Genomic DNA, 19,806 nt, shown 5'->3' with positions numbered 1-19,806 from the left:
CCCTGCATTGGCAGGCAGATTCTTAACCCCGGGACCGCCAGGGAAGTCATGGATTCTTTTAATTACTGCCCTTTCATCTTCTGTTGCCAGAAAGGGCTGCCAGGTCCATGGGGAAGAAAAGCCGGCGAGGAGACAGGGCAATTTCAAGCTGCAGGGGGCAGGAGGGCAAGGAGAAATGAGGTTGTCGTTGACAGGATATAAAGATAGATGAAATTATTTACCTTATGTCGAGAGAAGGTCTTTGCTGGAGATTTCTCCTCTCAGCAGTGGTGGGAGAGAAAGCCATCTTTAACCCCATTCATTTAAAAAAATTTATTTTTTGACAAGTTATAAGGATAGTGCCAAGAAGGCTTTTCACACCCGGAGTCCCCAAATGTTAACATTATATTGCATTTCTCTATAGATAATTAGGGGCTTCCCAGGTGGCTCAGTGGTAAAGAATCTGTCTGCCTATGTAGGAGACTCAGGTTAGATCCCTGGGTTGGAAAGATCCCTTGGAGAATGAAATGGCAACCCACTCCAGTATTCTTGCTTGAAAAATTCCATGGACAGAGGAACCTGGCAGGCTACAGTCCATGGGGTCACAAAGAGTTAGACATGACTAAGCACATAGATAAATAGATAGGGAGAAGGCAGTGGCACCCCACTTCAGTACTCTTGCCTGGAAAATCCCATGGATCGAGGAGCCTGGTGGGCTGCAGTCCATGGGGTCGCAAAGAGTCAGACACTACTGAGCCACTTCACTTTCACTTTTCACTTTCATGCACTGGACAAAGAAATGGCAACCCACTCCAGTGTTCTTGCCTGGAGAATTCCAGGGACGGGGAGCCTGGTGGGCTGCCGTCTATGGGGTCGCACAGAGTTGGACGCGACTAAAGCGACTTAGCAGCAGCAGGTGGATAAATAGGTAGGTAGGTAGATAAATATAGTTTAAAATATTTTCTTACTGCTAAGTAATTTTTTTAATTGTGGTAAAATATATATAACAAAAACTTTACCACATTAACTGTTATTAAATACATTCACATTGTTTTGCATCCATCATCGTCATTCATTTCCAGAACTTTCTCATCTTCCAAACTGAAACTCCATTGCCATTAAACCCTAACTCCCCATTCTCCCCTCTCCCCATGGCCCCTGGCGGCTATCATTGTACTTTCTGTCACTAAGACTCTGACCACACTAGGGACTTCATGTAAGTCGAACCATCCAGTTTTGTCCTTTTGTGTCTGGCTTATTTCATTTAGCATAGGGTTTTCAAGGTTCACTCATACAGTAACATGTGTCAGAATTTTCTTCCTCTTTAAGGCTGGTTAACAGTCCATTGCAGGTATATACCACATTTTGCTTATCCATTAATGGGTCAGTAGACACGCGGATTGCTTCTACATTTGAGCACCCGTGAGTAATGCAGCCATGAACACAAACAGGGAGTATCTCTTCAAGACCCTGCTTCCAGCTTTTGTGGGTATGCACCCTGAAGTGGCATGGTTGCATCGTAAGATAATTCTGTGTTTCATGTTTTGAGGAACTGTCATGCTTTGTGTTGTTTAGGAGTCAGCTGCAGGCGCGAGACCCCTCTGTCTTTAAATATGTCACTGTATGTTTCCTAAAACACGACCTCAGCACGGTGATCAAAATCAGACTCCTTGAACGCTGACACAATTCTGTGATGTACAGCTCTGATTCAGATTTTGCCCCGCATCGTATTAAAATTCTTCATGGCGAAAGAGAATTCTGGATTGTGCATAGGGTTCAGTCGTTCCATTTCTCTAATCCCTTGTGATCTGGAAAGTTCCTCAGTCTTCCTTTGAGTCTCACGGATGATGTTGTTGGCTAAGAACGTCCCTCGGGTGGTGTCTCCTCAAGACTAGACCGGAGGCTGTGTGCTTGGGACAAGAATCCCACAGAAGTGATGTTGTGTCCTTCTGCAGGGATGGTATCAGGAGGCACTGGATGCGCTGTTGACTTGTTAAAGGCGAGAAAGGATGGGTTTCTTCTCTGCAAAGTTACTTTCTTGCCCTTTGTAAAGAAAAAGTATCCCATAGAGAGTTACATCGAGATCATATTAGGATCTCCTGGTGAGTCTCATTCAATTAGTTTTTATTTTCCTATGATGGTTGCCAAATGATGGTTTTCTAATTCCTTCTTTCCTTCGATACTTTTTATGGCTTTCTACTGGAAGTGTATTTGTATCTGTGTGAATTCATGGGTACTGACTGTCCTCCACAGATGATAATCTCTTACTGTCTTTATTTTTTAAATTATTTTTTCTTTGACTATGCCCCGTCTTAGTTGTGGCACATGGATCTTCATTGCAGTATGCAGGATTTTTAGTTGTGGCAAACAGGATCTAGTGCCCTGACCAGGGATGGAACCTGGGCCTCCTGCATTTGGAGCACAGCATCTTAACCACTGGACCACCAGGGAAATCCCTCTCTTAATTTGTTTAAAAAGATTTTATTTTATATTGGAGTAGAATTGGTTGACAATGTGTTAGTTTCAGGTGTACAGCAAACTGATTCAGTTGTACACACACACACACACACACACACACAATCTTTTCCAGATTCTTTTCTTACTGTCTTAATTTTGATGTTCAAATTGTCCCACATTTGGCCCATGGCAGCCTGTTCAGGCTGGCTCCTGTGTCTGTAGTCCATGTCCCTGTCATTCTTGTGTTGTGTCATGTCGCTTCAGTCGTGTCCAACTCTTTGCGACCCCACGGACTGTAGCCTGCCAGGTTCCTCTGTCCATGGGATTTTCTGGGCAAGTATACTGGAGTGGGTTGCCATTTCATTCTCCAGGGGATCTTCGCCATCCAGGGACTGAACCCAAGTCTCTTGTATCTCCTACATTCTCAGGTGGGTTCTTTACCACTATTGCCACCTGGGAAGCCCATTATTCTTGAGCACTTTCTTCTTTTTTTGATTCCATGCTCACTTTTTGAAAATACACTTTTTAGAAAAATAATAATCTATTTTTGGCTGCACTGGGTCCTCATTGCTGCATGCAGGTTTCTCACTGTGATGGCTTCTCTTGTTGCAGAGCACGGGTTCAGTAGTTGTCACATACAGGCTTATTTGCTCTGTGGCATGTGGAATCTTCCTGGGCCAGGGATTGAACCTGTGTCCCCTGCACCAGGAGCGTGGCATCTTTAGTCACTGGACCACCAGTAAAGTCCCTGGAAATACATATTTAATTTCCCAGTAATTTTAGATCTACTGATTTCTGCCTGAGTGTTGGATGTCAGATGCTTTGTGTGCTTTTTAAAGTTGAGATATAATTTTATTGCGATATAATCATGTACCATAGATTTCACCCTCTTAAAGTGTATAATTTAGCGATTTATTAATTATAGTCACAAAGTTGTACAACCATCACCTCAATTTAATCCAGGACATTTTCATCACTTCAAAAATGCCTCATACCCACTGACTGTCATTCCCATTCCTCCTTTTCCTCGGGTCGCCACTCATTTACCTTCTGTCTCTATGGATTCGCCTTTTCTGGACATTTCATAAAAATGGAATCATATAAGACGTGGCCTTTTATGTCCCTCTTTTCTCCTCTCAGCACAACATTTTCGAGATCCATTCCTGCTGTAGCATGAATCGGTGCCTCACTCCTTTTCGTGGCTGAGTAATATTTCACTGTGTGGATGAGATCATGTTTCATTTATTTGTTCACCTGTTGACGGCCATGTGGCTTATTTCCACCCTTTGGTTATAAGAGTAATGCTGGATGGACATTCACACACAAGTTTTTGTGTAGATGAAGGTCTTCATTTATCTTTGGTGTGTATGTTTGTATTAGAAGGGGAGTTACTGGGTCATATAGTAACTCCAGGACTACCTTTATACTCTCCCTGCCCCATCCCTGAAATTAGCCACTTCTCCAAGAAAGCCTTCATTCTTAGTGGATAATAGTATTTAAAACTGAGAGCTAGAGCTCGCTTCTGTAGCACATATAGTAAAATTGGAACAATACAGAGACGATTAGCATGGCCTCCACCCAAGGATAACAGGCGAATTCGTTAAGCATTCCATATTTTTGGCAGTGACGTATATCCACTACCATGTGTAAAGTAGATAGCTAGTGGGAAGTTACTGTATAACATAGGGAGCTCAGTCCAGAGCTCTGGATGACCTAGAGGGAGGAGATGGGGGTGGGGTGGGAGGGAGGCTACAGAGGGAGGGAGCATATGTATATTTATGCCTGATTCACATTGATGTTTGGCAGAAACCAACACAACAGTGTAAAGCAATAATGAAATCCTCCAATTAAAAATTTAAAAAAAATCATAAAGCTGGAATCGGGGAGCTGTGTGTGCTCATTGCTACTCGGATGTCATTGTTTCTGAGCTCTGTCAGTGGGCAGAGCCAGAAAGTGGAGGTGTGTACATTCATACCCACTCACCCACCCCTGCACCTCCTTCTTTAAAAAAAAAACAAACACTTTTTATTTTATATTGGAGTACAGTTGATTAGGGCTTCCCTGGTGGCTTAGTGGTAGAGAATCTGCCTGGCGATGCAGAAGACGTGGGTTCGATCCCTGGGTTGGCAAGATCCCCTGGCGAAGGAAATGGCAACCCACTCCAGTATTCTTGCTGGGGAAATCCCATAGACAGAGGAGCCTGGCAGGCTAGAGTCCATGGGGTCGCAGAACAATGAGTTAATTGTTAATCACCTGCAAAGTGATTCAGTTATACATACACATATATCTGTTTTTTTTTTTTTCAAATTATTTCCCTATTTAGGTTGTTATATAATATGGAGTAAAGCTCCCTATGCTATACAGTGGGTCCTTGTTGGTTATCCGTTTTAACAATAGCGGTATTTTGAGAGCATCCAAACTCACACCCATTTCTGTATCAAAACCCTGAAATTTGCACGGATACCTCCAAATTGGATCCAACATCACAGACATATAACGCCTTCCTCCGACAGTGTGGCCCTCCCCCGCCATGATCCCCGGTGTGTTCACTTCTTTGATCGATCCCAGAATAAATAGAAAGAAACTTCAGAATGGCTAACCCACACTTCCCCCAAGGAAAACCTACTCACTAGAATTTAGTATCTGCTGACGGTTCTTTTTGTCTTTAACCTGAGGGCAGAGTCCGAACACTGTGTTCAAAAAAATTACTTCCGTTAGTCTTTTTTTTTTTTTAAACAAGCTCTGGCCAGTTTTATTAAGGAAAAATTGTACATGATTTACTTGTCACCAGTCTGTTCTGGCATGCTTCTAGTAATATCAGAATCACCTGGCTCAACGATAGCCAGCGTGCGTACTCTGCAGGATTTTCCACATGCTGTGCCCAGTTCAGTATTATTGCCAGTGTGGTGATGGACACCAGTGCTGTTGGCCAACATGGCGAATACTCTCTCTCAGATTTCCTCAAGGCTGGGCAGTTGTTGGCGAGGATGGCCAGTTTCGCTTTGCCTTGTCTGATCATTTTCAGAGTCTGTTTGTACCCCAGCACGTACTTTCCACTTTTCCTAACCAGCTGGAGCCTAGAGCTGATCGACTCCAGTGACTTTTCCGTCTTCTTTGCGGCCACCAGCTTCCTGCCTTAGATGCGGGACGCCCCCAACCAAGAGCAGCCGCCAAGATGGCCAGGGAGCGAGAGAGGCTTCAGTTAGTTTTTATTTATATATTTTTAGTAGAAATATAGTTGATTTACAATGTTGTGTTAGTTTCTGGTGTATAGCAAAATGATATGTATATATATACACACAATATTATATACATGTATATATTCTTTTTCAAATTATTTTCCATTATAGTTTATTACAAGATATTGAATATAGTTCCCTGTGCTATACAATAGGACTTTGTTGTTTATCTACTTGAGTTAGTTTTCTTTTTTTTTTTTTTAACTTGAGTTAATTTTTAAAGGAATAACTTAAAAATACTTTTGGAGGAAGAGAGCAGTGCTTTAAATTATTTTTGAAATATTTCTTTTATGAAAAGTATACGCACACTGTATATAGGTCAATCGTGAAATTATGGTGGCCATGTCTTTAATAATACACAACTGGTCGACTGAGCACGAAGCACATGTCTTTAATATATAATGTATCTTATATTAAAGTTGCCCTGTAACTCATGGGTATTGTCACCTAGTATTTGTGTGTGCGTGTGTGTGTGTGTGTGCACGTGCTCCATCACTCAGTCGTGTCCGACTCTTTGTGACCCATGGACTGTAGCCCGCCAGGCTCCTCTGTCCTTGGAATTTCCCAGGCAAGAATACTGGAGGGGGCTGCCATTTCCTTCTCCAGGGGATCTTCTCCAACCCAGGGATCGAACCCATAACTCTTGTGTCTCCTGCATTGGCAGGTGAGTCTTTACCACTGTGCCACCTGGGCACCTAGGGATACAGCTAAATGTATTTAAGGGAAAAAATTAAATGATTGCGCTTGAGGAAAATATTAAGTAGTATTAGCTCCACTGGGAGAACGAACTGAACGTGGTGGACTGTCCGGCCTGAGGCTTGGGCGAAGGTGCACTGTGCTCTGAACCCATGACTTTCTGGGAAATTCACATTCCTTGCAAATGAAAAGTTTGTACATCCCCATTTCCCCTACACGTTCAAGATCCTGACAAAGGGACACAGTTCATCATTTAAGGAAACCGAGGGGGACTCCACACCGGGGCCTTCGCATGTCTGGCTGCTTCCTGTGGGAGACTGAAATCATGAGTGTGTGGAGGGCTTGGAAGTGGATGTTTACTCTGTGGTGGCGGTTTAGTCACTCAGTCGTGTCTGACTCTGTGACCTCATCGCTCCTCTGTCTGTGGGATTTCCCAAGCAAGAATATTGGAGGGGGTTGCCTTGTCCTCCTCCAGGGGTTCTTCCTGACCCAAGGATCAAACCTGGGTCCCCTGCGTTGCAGGTGGATTCTTTACTAACTGAGCTACCAGGGAAGCCCATTTACTGTGTAGATTTTATTTTGTTTTGTTGATTTATTTGGCCATACTGCGTGGCATGTGGGATCTTAGTTCTCTCTTGCCACCTGCAGTGGAAGCTCAGAGTCTTAACCACTGGACAGCCAAGGAAGTCCCATCCTGTGTAGATTTTAGATTTTTCCATTGAGCTTGAGAGAAAAAGCAGGAAGGAATTCCAGAAAGTTCTGGAGGATATATAATTAGAATCTAATAGTTCCCAGGTTTCAAAAAATGAAGTACAGTTGGTAAAGAGCCAAATTAGAAATCTCCAACGTGGAGAGTCCGGTGCGCAGGGAACAGCTCAGACCACAGGGAATCATGTGCTAAGATCCCACAGTCAGGGAAGGAGGCCTGATGGAAGCTGTTTGTCTTCCTGATAACAAGTGCCTGAGAGTCCTTGGTGTCAGCACTTCAGCAGATGCCTTTAGTGTTCCTGCTCAGTAAGGTGATTGACACAGACTGTAGCTTCCAGCTTTTTCTTTTTCAAATTGCAATAAAATATACAGAACATAAACGTTGCCCTTTGAACCGTTTGCAGGTGTACAAATCAGTGGCACTAAGTACATCCCCACTGTTGTGTAGCCATCTTTACCGTGGGCTTTCCAGGTGGCGCTACTGGTAAAGAACCTGCCTGCCAATGCAGGATGCTCCAGAGATGCAGGTTTGATCTTCCCTGGTTGGGAAAAGATCCCCTGGAGGAGGAAATGGTACCCCACTCCAGTATCCTTGCCTGGGAAATCCCATCGGCAGAGGAGCCCCATCGGCAGGCTACAGTCCGTGGAGTCACAAGAGTCAGACACGACTGAGCACCACACCATCACCACCTTTCATCTCCCGAACTTTTTCATCTTCACAGCTGAAACCCTGAAACACCAATTCCCCATCTTCCCCTCTGCCCAGTCTCTGACACCCATCATTTTAAATACTTTCTGTCTCTATGAATCTGACTGCTCTGTGCATGCTCGGTCGCTTCAGTCATGCCTGACTCTTTGCAACCCCATGAACTGTACTATCTATGAAATTCTCCAGGCAAGAATGCTGGGGTGGGTTTCCATTTCCTACTCCAGGGGATCTTCCTGATTCAGGGATTGAACCCAGGTCTCCCTCACTGCAGGCAGATTCTTTACCTGGGAAGCCCTAGGTGGCTCAGATGGTAAAGGGACCTCATATAAGTGAAATCATTCAGTTTTTGTCCTTTTGTGTCTGGCTTCTTTCATTCAGCGTAATTTTTTCTTTTTCTTCTTTCTGGCCATGCCCCATGGCATGTGGGATCCTTATTCGCTGACCAGGGATCGAGCCTGGGCCCCCTGCATTGGAAGCATGGAATCTTAGCCACTGGACCACCAGAGGAGTCCCTGATTTTTTTTTTTTTAAGGAAACACATTATTGTTTTAAAATATGATTTAACATGTTTTGAGCCCTTTTCAGCACTAGGCCTTTCACATGTGTTGTTTTATTATTTTTTCCCCTATGATATGGGCACCACTGTTCATCCATTTCCAGGTGAAGGAACTAAAGTGCACAGAGTGTGAGTGCCTTGCCTGGAGTCACCCAGCCAGGAAGGAGGGGGAGAACAAACCCGGTCCCCTGGCTCTAGAGGCTCTGCCCCAACTCCCAACTTCCACCATCTGCGCAGTGAAGAGCTGCTTTTTTCCCCTTTCTTAAAAAAAAATTGAGATGAACTTACATAATATAAAATTAACCCTTTTAAAGTATACAAATCAGGGGCATTTATTACATTCACCATGCTGTCCAACCACCGCCTCTAATTCCGGGATGCTTTTATCATCCAGAGAGGGAGTCCTGTCCCCATTGGCAGTCATTCCCCACCCCTGGGCCCCAAGCCCTTGCCACCACCGATCTGCTTTCTGTCTCTGTGGGTTTGCCTGCTCTGGACATTTCGTGTAAGTGGAATCACTTAACACGTGACCGTTTGCGTCTGACTTCTTTCACACAGCATGATGTTTTCAAAGCTCGCCCACGTTTTAGTGTCCGTGTTTCCTTCCTTTTCATGGCTCAGTAAAATTCCACTGTGTGGGTGGACTGTGTTTCGTTTATATCCTTTCATCCGTCGATGAACACGCAGGCTGTTCCTGCCTTTCAGCTGTTGTGAACAGTGAGGCTACTTTTATTTTATTCTATTAATGTTTATTTATTTAGCTCTGCCAAGTCTTAGTTGTGGCCCGTGGGATCTAGATCTAGTTCCTGATCAAGGACCACATTCGGGCCCCACTGCGTTGGGAGTGCACAGTCTTAGCCACTGGACCACCAGGGAAGTCCTGAGGCTACTTTTTTAAAAAATTTTATTTATTCTTAATTGTAGGATAATTGCTTTACAGTATTGTGTTGGTTTCTGCCATATATCAGCATGGATCATCCATAGGTATACATCTGTCCCCTCCCTCTTGAACCTGCCTTCAACCTCCCACCCCATCCCACCCCTCTAGATCGTCACGGAGTGCTGGGCTGAGCTCTCTGAATCATGCAGCAAGTCCCCGCTGGCCATCTGTTTTACATATAGTAACGTGCATGTTTCCGTGCTCCTCTCTCAATTCGTCCCACCCTCTCCTTGCCCCACTGTGTCCGCAAGTCTGTTCTCTGTGTCTGCGTCTCCATTGCTGCCCTGCAGGTAGGTTCATCAGTATCGTCTTTCTAGATTATGGAATATATACGCATTAATATATGGCATTTGTCTTTCTCTTTCTGACTTACTTCACTCTGTATAATAGGCTCAAGGTTCATCTGCCTCATTAGAACTGACTCAGATGTGTTCCTTTTTAGGGCTGAGTAGTATTCCATTGCGGAGAAGGCAGTGGCACCCCACTCCAGTACTCTTGCCTGGAAAATCCCATGGAGGGAGGAGCCTGGTAGGCTGCAGTCCATGAGGTCGCTGAGGGTCGGACACGACTGAGCAACTTCACTTTCACTTTTCACTTTCATGCATTGGAGAAGGAAATGGCCACCCACTGCAGTGTTCTTGCCTGGAGAATCCCAGGGACGGGGAGCCTGGTGGGCTGCCGTCTATGGGGTCCCACAGAGTCGGACACGACTGAAGTGACTTAGCAGCAGCAGCAGCAGTTTTCCATTGTGTGTATGTACCACAGCTTCTTTATCCATTCACCTGTTGATGGACATCCAGGCTGCTTCTGTCCTAGCTATTGTAAATAGTGCAGCAGTGAGTACTGGTGTACATGTGTCTTTTTCAAGTATGGTTTCCTCAGGATTTATGACCAGTTGTGGGATTCCTGGGTCATATGGATGAGGTGACTTTTAGATGTAAGAAAGGATAAAAAGGAAAGAAGCGTCTTAGCCAACAGCAAGTCCAAACCCATTTACAGTTAAGGAAAGCAAGGCACCCTCAGGGGCACCGAGTACTTGCCTAGGCTCGGCTAGTTCTGTATTTGTTGTCAGCCCATGCTTGAGCTGCTCACTTGTTCAGCTGACATTCATCAGCACCGAATGCGTGCACATCCTGGGCTGTGGCTGGGACCCCTGTGGGGTCAAGAGAGCATGTAAAGTGGGCTGGACTTCCAGAAGGTCTTGGGAGGCTGAGACATGAGGGCTGAGAAGTCAACTGACTCCTCAAAGAGAGGGAAGAAGCATTTTAAGCAGAAGGAACAGCCAGAGCAAAGGCCCTGAGGCAGGAGTGAGTCTGGTACATAGGCGACTGCACTGGGGGGATGGAGCAGAAGGGAGAGGAGGGCAGTGTCCAGACCCCCGGGCGTCATGGGCCATGGTGGGGAGTGAAGAGTTGTATTCTGAGCGCGGCAGGAGTCACAGCAGGGAAGAAGCAGGAAAGGCTGTGATATGACTTGGTTTATTTTTTTTAATATTTATTTATTTATTTGGCCAAGCTGGGTCCCAGTTGCAGCACATGAGATCTTCGTGGTGGCATGAGAACTCTCAGCTGCCGTATGTGGGATCTGTTTCCCTGACCAGGGATCAAACCTGGATCCCCCGCATTGGGAGCACAGAATCTTAGCCACCAGATCACCAGGGAAGTCTCATGATGTGATTTTAGATTCTGCCTTGGGTTGGGAGGATCCCCTGGAGAAGGGAATGGCAACCCACTCCAGTATTCTTGCCTGGAGAATTCCAAAGACAGAGGAGGGGCAATTCAGGAGAGGAGAGGAGATTTGGTCTCCAGTCAACTTGCCAAACAAAACTTGTGCTGTGCTGTGCCTGGTCGCTCAGTCATATCTGACTCTTGGCGACCCCATGGACTGTAGTCCACCAGACTCTTCTGTCCATATGATTCTCCAGGCAAGAACACTAGAGTGGGCTTAGCAGTGCAGTCAAGATGCCTCGTGGAAGCCGAGGCCATACTTCCTGCGTGGCCCCTCCTGCCAGCCTGAGATGAGAGCAGCGCCCAGGCCAGGGCCCACAGCTCAGCCGCCAGCAGCGGCTCCCCCACCTGCCGCTGGTACCCGCGCTGCTCCCCAGCAGTCAGGTCTGCTGGCCCAGCTGGCAACACTGCTGCCAGTGTGGCTGTGGCTTCTGCCTTGGGCCGCGCTCTGGGTCACACCATCACGGGGGACTTCAGTGGAGGAAGCAGAGCTGAGTCCCCAAGGCCTGAATCACTTAGCAGGAGCCTCAGGGAACCCAGCTGGCACAGCTGCAGCAGAATGGCCCCTGCTTCTATGCGGTGAAACAGTTTTTAGAGTGTGCCCAGAGCCAGGGTGACCTTAAACTTTGCGAGGGTTTCATCGAGGTGCTCAAACAGTGCAGATTGGCCAACGGATTAGCTTAATCAAGAAGTGCCAATTGAAGACGTAAAAATCACCTCTCTTGACCGTGTTGATTTAGCAATAAAGTAAAATTAATAGTGAAGATATGAAGTGTGAGACCACCCGTTAAACTTCTCCTTAATTATTAATAGCTTTTGTGCTTCAGGACTGCAGTGGAAGAGGGCGTTGTCACTATATGGAAGTTCATTGGGATGGTATTGAGTTTGGGTTTGGGCAGAAGAAGCAGTTATGCCCTCTTAAACGTGATTTTCTGCTGTTATTGTTTGTGAACTAATTAGAATGAAGTGATTTTCTTTCTAAAAAAAGAAAACCACTAGAGTAGACTGCCATGCCCTCCTCCAGGGAATCTTCCCAACCCAGGAATCAAACCCTGGTCTCCCTCATTACAGGCAGAGTCTTTATCTGAGCCACCAGGGAAGCCCAAACAAAACTTGGGTGTATCCAATAAGCCTCAAGCAAAGTGGTCTGTAATGTCTTTTTTTGTTTTTTTTGCCCACACCGAGCAGCATGTGGAATCTTAGTTCCCAAACCAAAGATTGAACCCGATCCCCCTTCAGTGGAAGCACGGGGTTTTAACCCCTGGACCTCCAGGGAAATCCCAAATCTTGTTATTTTTAATGTGTGGCCATTCAGAATAATCGGCCTGGGCATGCAGTGTGCAGAAACAGGGTGAATATTGATAAAATCATGGGAATGGGAACAGGGAGCACAGAACTAAAACTTCCAGCTCTTCTCAGGGGTTCGATGGTGTAAAAAACAGTATGGTCAGGTAGAGATCGTGTCTGTGTGCCGGGAACACCAGGCCTGTCTCATCTCTGGATCTGCAAACCTTTAAGGAAAGTCCCCCCTGATTCCCATCTCCACAGACCGGGGAGTTGAGAGGACAAGGGAGCATGAAGAACAGAACTATTAGTGACCAAGAAAAATGATTGTGCGAGAAATTACATATTTTACAAAGTTTTTTCTTTAGCGTGTTTTAAAATAGATTTCACATAAAATATAACCCCCTTGCCCCCCAGTCATCTATCCACCAGTGTCTGCAGCTCACCATGCACCAAGTCTGCATTCTGCCCTTATCTCTCCGGCTGTGGAATTTCTTGGGGGACCCCTCCTGATCTTACATGTCACTGGGCTTGGCAAGAGGGTTGGGGTCCTAGTTCCTGGTGTTGGCATTTGAGACCCCCCTACACCCGCCACTACCCTCCAGATGTTCTGGTCTCCAGATGACCTTGACACACCCTCTTTGGGGAGCAATTTGGAGTTATCTATCAGTGAGGGGGCGCTTCCCAGGTGATGCTAGTGGTACTGTAAAGAACCTACCTGTCAACGCAGGAGACATAAAAGACGTGGGTTTGATTCCTAGGTTGGGAGGATCTCTGGAGGAGGGCATGGCAACCCACTCCAGTATTCTTGCCTGGAGAATCCCATGGACAGAGGAGCCTGGCGGGCTACAGTCTATGGGGTCTCAAAGAGTCGGACACGACTGAAGTGACTTAGCACACAGCACATCAGTGAGGAGAGACCCGCCTTTCCTGGACACTCTCTAGAGCAACTGCAGTCGATGGGGCACAGAGTTGGAATAGTGTGGGTAGCAAGGTCAAGGTGACTGGAGAAGGAAATCCTGCAGCCGCTGTAGGAGATGCAAGAACTCACCTCTGGGGACTTCTCCTGGTGCTCCCGGAACCATTCACCTCTGACTGGGGCTTGAACCCATGTGCCGCAACTTGAATCAGGCCAGAACTCACGGTCTTCCAACTGAGATCACAACACCGGGTTTCAGGACTTAATGAAGCTCGAGTTCTTGAGGTCTCAGCGCAGAAAGAATTCAGTGAGAGACAAAGTGAGGCAAGAAGTAGATTTATTAGTATAGCATGCTTGGAAGAGATGCAAGCGAGGGAGCTCTACCCTGAGGATTAATTGGCTACAATTTTATAGTCAGAGGAAAGGGGGCAGGGAAGACTGTCTCCCTCTAGTAGATATGAGGCTTACATCACTAGCTCTTCCTTCATTTTGGGCAGGAGAATATCTGACCCCCTGAGGTCAACTCAGAATATTGTGATGCTTGTTCAAATCAGGGGAAGGGTGGTAGGACTCCCCAGGTGGCACTCAGTCAATTCAGTCGCTCAGTCTTGTCGGGTCTCTCTGTCTGTCACCAACTCCCAGGTGGCGCTAGTGGTAAAGAATCCTACCAATGCCGGAGACTCCAGAGACACGCGTTCAGTCCCCGAGTAAGGAAAATTCCCTGGAGGAGGAAATGGCAACCTGCTTTGGTATTCTTGCCTGGAAAATTCCATGGGCAGAGGAGCCTGGCGGGCTACAGTCCCTGGGGTCACAGAGTCAGACGTGACTGAGCATATATACATACATAAAAGGGTGGTGACATTTTTCTTCCACCTAATGGCCTGGGGCATATCTCATGCTCTTATTTTTGACTTTATAGTTAAGCATGCTGTTTCATTCCATGACATTCCAATAGCTTACATGAGTGATCATTAACTTACAGTAATCTCCCCAAAATTCTTGGGTTTCCCTCTCTACTCTCTACCCATAGTCCCCTCCTGGAACTTCCACAGTCACCTGTTTAACTATCCTATTCTGTCCCTACCAGTCCAGTGGTTAGGACTCCACAATTTCACTGCCAGGGGCCTGGGTTCGATTCCTGGTCGGGGAACTAAGATCCCAGAAGCCATGTGGCATGGCAAAAAAAAAAAACAAAACATAAAAACTCACCTCTAGTGAATCCCACAAGTGTTAGGTATACAACTCTTTGTGACACTTTGGACCACAGCCCACCAGGCTCCTCTGTCCATGGAATTCTCCAGGCAAGAATATTGGCGTGAGTTGCCATCAACTTCTCCAGGAAATTTTTCTGGGTCTGCTGTGCACTGGGCCTTGTGCCAATCTGGGGGAAGAAGCCCAGTCATGAGCACTGCCACACTGAGAATCTGAAGAAAACACCTGTTTTCCCAGAAAAGTACCCCTGTGGTGGTCCATTAATAGCCCCTTTTCCCAGATATATGTTTATATGCCTGCATGTGTACTCAGTCAGTGCCTGACTCTTTGCAACCCCATGGACTGTAGCCCACCAGGCTCCTCTGTCTGTGGGATTCTCCAGGCAAGAATACTGGAGTGGGTTGCCATTTCCTCCTCCAGGGGATCTTCCCGACCCAGGGATCGAAACTGCGTCTCTTGTGCCTTCTGAATTGGCAGGTGGATTCTTTACCACTGAGCTACCTGGAAAGCCCCATTTTTTATTTATGTAAATATATATATAATATGTGTATCCATATGTGTATCTATGCATATAGATTTTTTCCATTATAGGTTGTTACGAGATATTGATTATAGTTTCCCGTGCTATACAGTAGGTCCTTATTGTTTGCCTGTTTAATATATAGTAGTTCGTGTATGTTAATCCCAAACTCCTAGTTTATCTTTTTCCTTGACTCCCCCCCGCCCATCCCCTTTGGTAACCATAAGTTTTTATCTATGTCTGTGAGTCTGTTTCTGTTTTATAAATAAGCTCATTTGTGTCATTTTTTTTTAGCATCCAGATAAGTGATAAGAATAATATCACTTACATCATACAATATTTGTATTTCTCTGTCTGGCTTACTTCACTTAACATGATAATCTCTAGGTCCGTCTACATGGCTGCAAATGACCTTATTTCATTCTTTTTTACGGCTGACTAGTATTCCATATATATATGTACATATAACACACGCGTCTTCTTTATCCGTTCATCTGTCGATAGACATTTAGATTGCTTCCGTGTCTTAGCTACTGTGAACAGTGCTGCTATGAACACTGGGGTCATCAGAGCCCATTTCTTTTATAATCCATCACGTTCTTACACCTCTTCCATCCTGAGATGGTTAGAGACTCTCTAATGAGTTGGGTCCATCTGTAAAGATGTTGGGTCCTGCTGTATACCCTGCACCAAGATCATAAATAATTCTTAACAGGTATAACAAAGGAAGATCGTAATAACAAACAGCAAAAATAATAGGAGTAATGGCAGCCAATATTATTTGAGCACTTATAATATGCTAAGCATTGCAGCATTGCTTGAACCTCTTTACTGTGAATTGGTTCCTTCAATTATTACAACTACCTGGTGAAGAAAATATGTCACTATCGCCATTTTAAAGACGAGAGAACTGAGTCAAAGAGAGGTTAAGTGACTTCCCCAAGGTCACACGTGTGCTCAGTCACTCAGTCCTGTCTGACTCTTCACGACCCCGTGGACTGTAGCCTGCTAAGCTCCTCTGACCATGGGATTCTCCAGGCAAGAATACTGGAGTGGGTTGCCACACCCTCCTCCAGGGGAATCTTCCCGACCCGGGGATTGAACCTGCGTCTCTTGAGTCTCCTGCATTGGCAGGCAGGTTCTTTACCACTAATACCACCTGGGAAGTCCAAGGTCACACAGGGAGGGTTCAAATCCAGGAGCCTAGCTTCAGAGGCCACAGCACCGTGCTGCTGCCCAGGGAGATGCTGAGAGAATGGGTGCAGAAGGGGCTGAGGGAGGAGCTCTGGGGTGGATGAGCATGGGTGCCTTCCTGCTCTGCCGTGAGTCAGGAGCCCTGCTTGTTTTCTGAGGACAGGTCAGCTTATCCCCAGAGACTGTGTTATCCCTGCAGCCTGGACCTAAGACCACAGCGTTTCCTCTGCTTTGCTTTCAGGAGCTGGAAAAACTAGGGCTTGGGGACAGCGTGGACCTACATGTGTATGAGATTCCAGTGGAGTATCAGACGGTCCAGAGGCTCATCCCTGCCCTGTGGGAGAAGCACAGTCCGCAGGTGAGTGGGGCAGAGGTGAGTGGGGTAAAGGCAGGTGCTTCCCTAGCAGGATCTGCAGCTGGTGGCCCCAGGCATGGATGGCTTGTGCGGCTTTGTTCCTGCTCTGATCACATGGTTGATGCCACAGTCTTATCCCCCCAAGTGCCACACTTTTCTGGGTTACCCTTGGAGGTGAGAGAGGAAAGCAAACATCTGAAACTTCACAGAGGCTGATTCTGTCCCACTAGAGTTCTGTATCAGTCACAATGTGTTTCATTATAAGTGACAGTCAAAACACACCTCAACCCAACTTGAGCATCAATGTTTGTATGCTTCAGGTACAGCTTGATCCAGGTGCTCACCCAATGTCATCAGCCTCCTCTCTTGACCACTCATCTTTGCTTTGCACTTTGCTTTTGTTTTGGCAATGATAGGTGGCTGCTGACTGATACCCTCTCAACTCAGTTCAGTTCAGTTCAGTCGCTCAGTCGTGTCCGACTCTTTGCTACTCCATGAATTGCAGCACTCCAGGCCTCCCTGTCCATCACCAACTCCGGGAGTTCACTCAAACTCACATCCATCTAGTCGGTGATGCCATCCAGCCATCTCATCCTCTGTCATCCCCTTTTCCTCCTGCCCCCAATCCCTCCCAGCATCAGAGTCTTTTCTAATGAGTCAACACTTTGCATGAGGTGGCCAAAGTACTGGAGTTTCAGCTTTAGCATCATTCCTTCCAAAGAAATCCCAGGGCTGATCTCCTTCAGAATGGACTGGTTGAATCTCCTTGCAGTCCAAGGGACTCTCAAGAGTCTTCTCCAACACCACAGTTCAAAAGCATCAATTCTTCAGTGCTCAGCCTTCTTCACAGTCCAACTCTCACATCCATACATGACCACAGGAAAAACCATAGCCTTGACTAGACAGACCTTTGTTGGCAAAGTAATGTCTCTGCTTTTGAATATGCTATCTAGGTTGGTCATAACTTTCCTTCCAAGGAGTAAGCGTCTTTTCATTTCATGGCTGCAGTCACCATCTGCAGTGATTTTGGAGCCCCCCAAAAATAAAGTCTGGCACTGTTTCCTCTGTTTCCCCATCTATTTCCCATGAAGTGATGGGACCAGATGCCATGATCTTAGTTTTCTGAATGTTGAGCTTTAAATCAACTTTTTCACTCTCCTCTTTCACTTTCATCAAGAGGCTTTTTAGTTCCTCTTCACTTTCTGCCATAAGGGTGGTGTCAGCTGCATATCTGAGGTTATTGATATTTCTCCCGGCAATCTTGATTCCAGCTTGTGCTTCTTCCAGCCCAGCATTTCTCATGATGTACTCTGCATATAAGTTAAATAAGCAGGGTGACAATATACAGCCTTGACGTACTCCTTTTCCTATTTGGAACCAGTCTGTTGTTCCACGTCCAGTTCTAACTGTTGCTTCCTGACCTGCATACAGGTTTCTCAAGAGGCAGGTCAGGTGATCTGGTATTCCCACCTCTTGAGGAATTTTCCACAGTTGATTGTGATGCACACAGTCAAAGGCTTTGGCATAGTCAATAAAGCAGAAATAGATGTTTTTCTGGAACTCTCTTGCTTTTTCCATGATTCAGTGGATGTTGGCAATTTGATCTCTGGTTCCTCTGTCTTTTCTAAAACCAACTTGAACATCTGGAAGTTCATGATTCACGTATTGCTGAAGCCTGGCTTGGAGAATTTTAAGCATTACTTTACTAGCATGTGAGATGAGTGCAATTGTGCAGTAGTTTGAACATTCTTTGGCATTGCCTTTCTTTGGGATTGGAATGAAAACTGCCCTTTTCCAGTCCTGTGGCCACTGCTGAGTTTTCCAAATTTGCTGGCATATTGAGTGCAGCTTTTGTACAGTTCTTCTTGTATTCTTGCCACCTCTTCTTAATATCTTCTGCTTCTGTTAGGTCCATACCATTTCTGTCCTTTATCGACTCAGCCCCTCAGCAAAAAGACAATACCTGTCTTCCAAATAATTCCCCAAAGTCTATAGCTGATTCTCACTGGCCAGCTTGGGTCACAGTCCAGTCCCTGAGCCAATCACTATGCTGGGGAAGAGGGAATGCTGTAATTTGTGAAGCCTGGATCCCACATGCCCACTCTGGTGGCCAGGGGGTGGTGTCACCTCTCTCCAAACCTCCTAGAATGAGCAGGAGTCGGGGGAGGGGGTGGTGTTTCCAAAGGGAGAATGGTTGTGGGAGGGAGCTGTGGTTTTTAACCGCATGTGATGGATTGGAGGCCGGACAGGCAGGGATCACACCGTCCTACCAGAGGTAGTGGTAGCCCAGTCAAGACCCTGGGCACAAGCTGGGCAGGAGCTTGGCTGGTGTCTCTGACAAGTGGGGTCCCAGTCTCCTATGGGGGCCTCAGTTCTCCACTCTAGCCTGTTACTTCAGATTCTCCAGGGCTGGCTAGAGGCATCTTCCTTTTTAAGGAGCCCTCTCATTGCCCCTCAAGTGGAATTTGCCTGTTTTTACAGGGGCGGGCCTGGAGGCTTAGTGAGAATTGGCTGAAGTTTCTTTGAATGAGCTTTTTCCTCTGCTGTGTCTAGGCAGCCCTGCCTTATCCTAGTTAAAAAGAAAACCTCATGCATGAAAATGTTTTTAGGAAACTTCTCACCATACAGAAAGCCTTCCACATGCCTCAGTTTCCTTCTGTTACAGGTGGAAATAAGTCAAGATAGTCAAGATTCAACCCAGCACAGATCAAAAATATTAAAAAAAAAAAAATTCCAGGGAATTTCCTGGTAATCCAGTGGTTAGGACTCTATGCTTCCACACCCTGGGTTCCATCCCTGGTTGAGGAACTAAGATCCTACAAGCAGTGCGGTGCAGAAAAAAGAAAAATTCCTGAAAGTTCCAAAAAGCAAAATATGAATTTCCTTGAATGGAAAGCTATTTATTTACACAGTGCTTACCTTCTGTTAGGTATTATACGTAATCTGGAGATGATGTCATGTATACAGGAAGATATGAGTAGGTTATGCAAATGCTAGGCCATTTTAGATAAGGAACTCGAGCACCCCCAGATTTTGGTATCCAAGGGAGGAGAGGTGACCCGGAAGCTATCACTGGTAGATACCAAGCCAAGGGGTGACTGTAGTACTGAAATTCTACCACCCAGTTCAGTGTGTGTAGGGGATTATCCGCACACCATGAAATTCCTGGACAGCAGCTGGGAGTCCTAAAATTCAGCTCAGTTCTCACACTCCAGGACTTCCCTGGCTCTCTAGCAATTAAGAGTCCGCCCTTCCACCGCAGGGGCTGTGGGTTAGATTCCTGGGTAGGGAACGGATCCCACATGCCTTGG

At 46.1% G+C, this 19,806-nt stretch overlaps 1 protein-coding gene, 1 non-coding gene and 2 pseudogenes across 4 annotated transcripts in view; 3 read left to right on the top strand and 1 right to left on the bottom strand.

Moving 5' to 3' along the window:
• The window catches only part of PGPEP1 (pyroglutamyl-peptidase I), a 39,446-nt gene that overhangs the window by 6,972 nt on the left and 12,668 nt on the right, over positions 1–19,806 (top strand). For all 3 annotated transcript variants that reach the window (XM_061421552.1, XM_061421550.1, XM_061421551.1), the window contains one exon: positions 16,382–16,498. In XM_061421552.1, the coding sequence (XP_061277536.1) occupies positions 16,382–16,498 (117 nt within the window). The remainder of the gene's footprint in view (positions 1–16,381; positions 16,499–19,806) is intronic.
• Positions 3,949–4,055, top strand: LOC133252181 (U6 spliceosomal RNA). The gene has a single exon (XR_009737811.1). It is a non-coding gene; the product is annotated as a U6 spliceosomal RNA (small nuclear RNA).
• Positions 5,159–10,680, bottom strand: LOC133251755 (large ribosomal subunit protein eL30-like; annotated as a pseudogene).
• LOC133250383 (coiled-coil-helix-coiled-coil-helix domain-containing protein 2-like) lies at positions 10,892–11,777 on the top strand (annotated as a pseudogene).

Source organism: Bos javanicus, chromosome 7 (assembly GCF_032452875.1).
Source record: "Bos javanicus breed banteng chromosome 7, ARS-OSU_banteng_1.0, whole genome shotgun sequence".
NCBI lineage: Eukaryota > Metazoa > Chordata > Mammalia > Artiodactyla > Bovidae > Bos > Bos javanicus.
The sequence above is the reverse complement of the archived record's forward strand: the minus strand, read 5'-3'. Positions and strand labels throughout refer to the sequence as shown.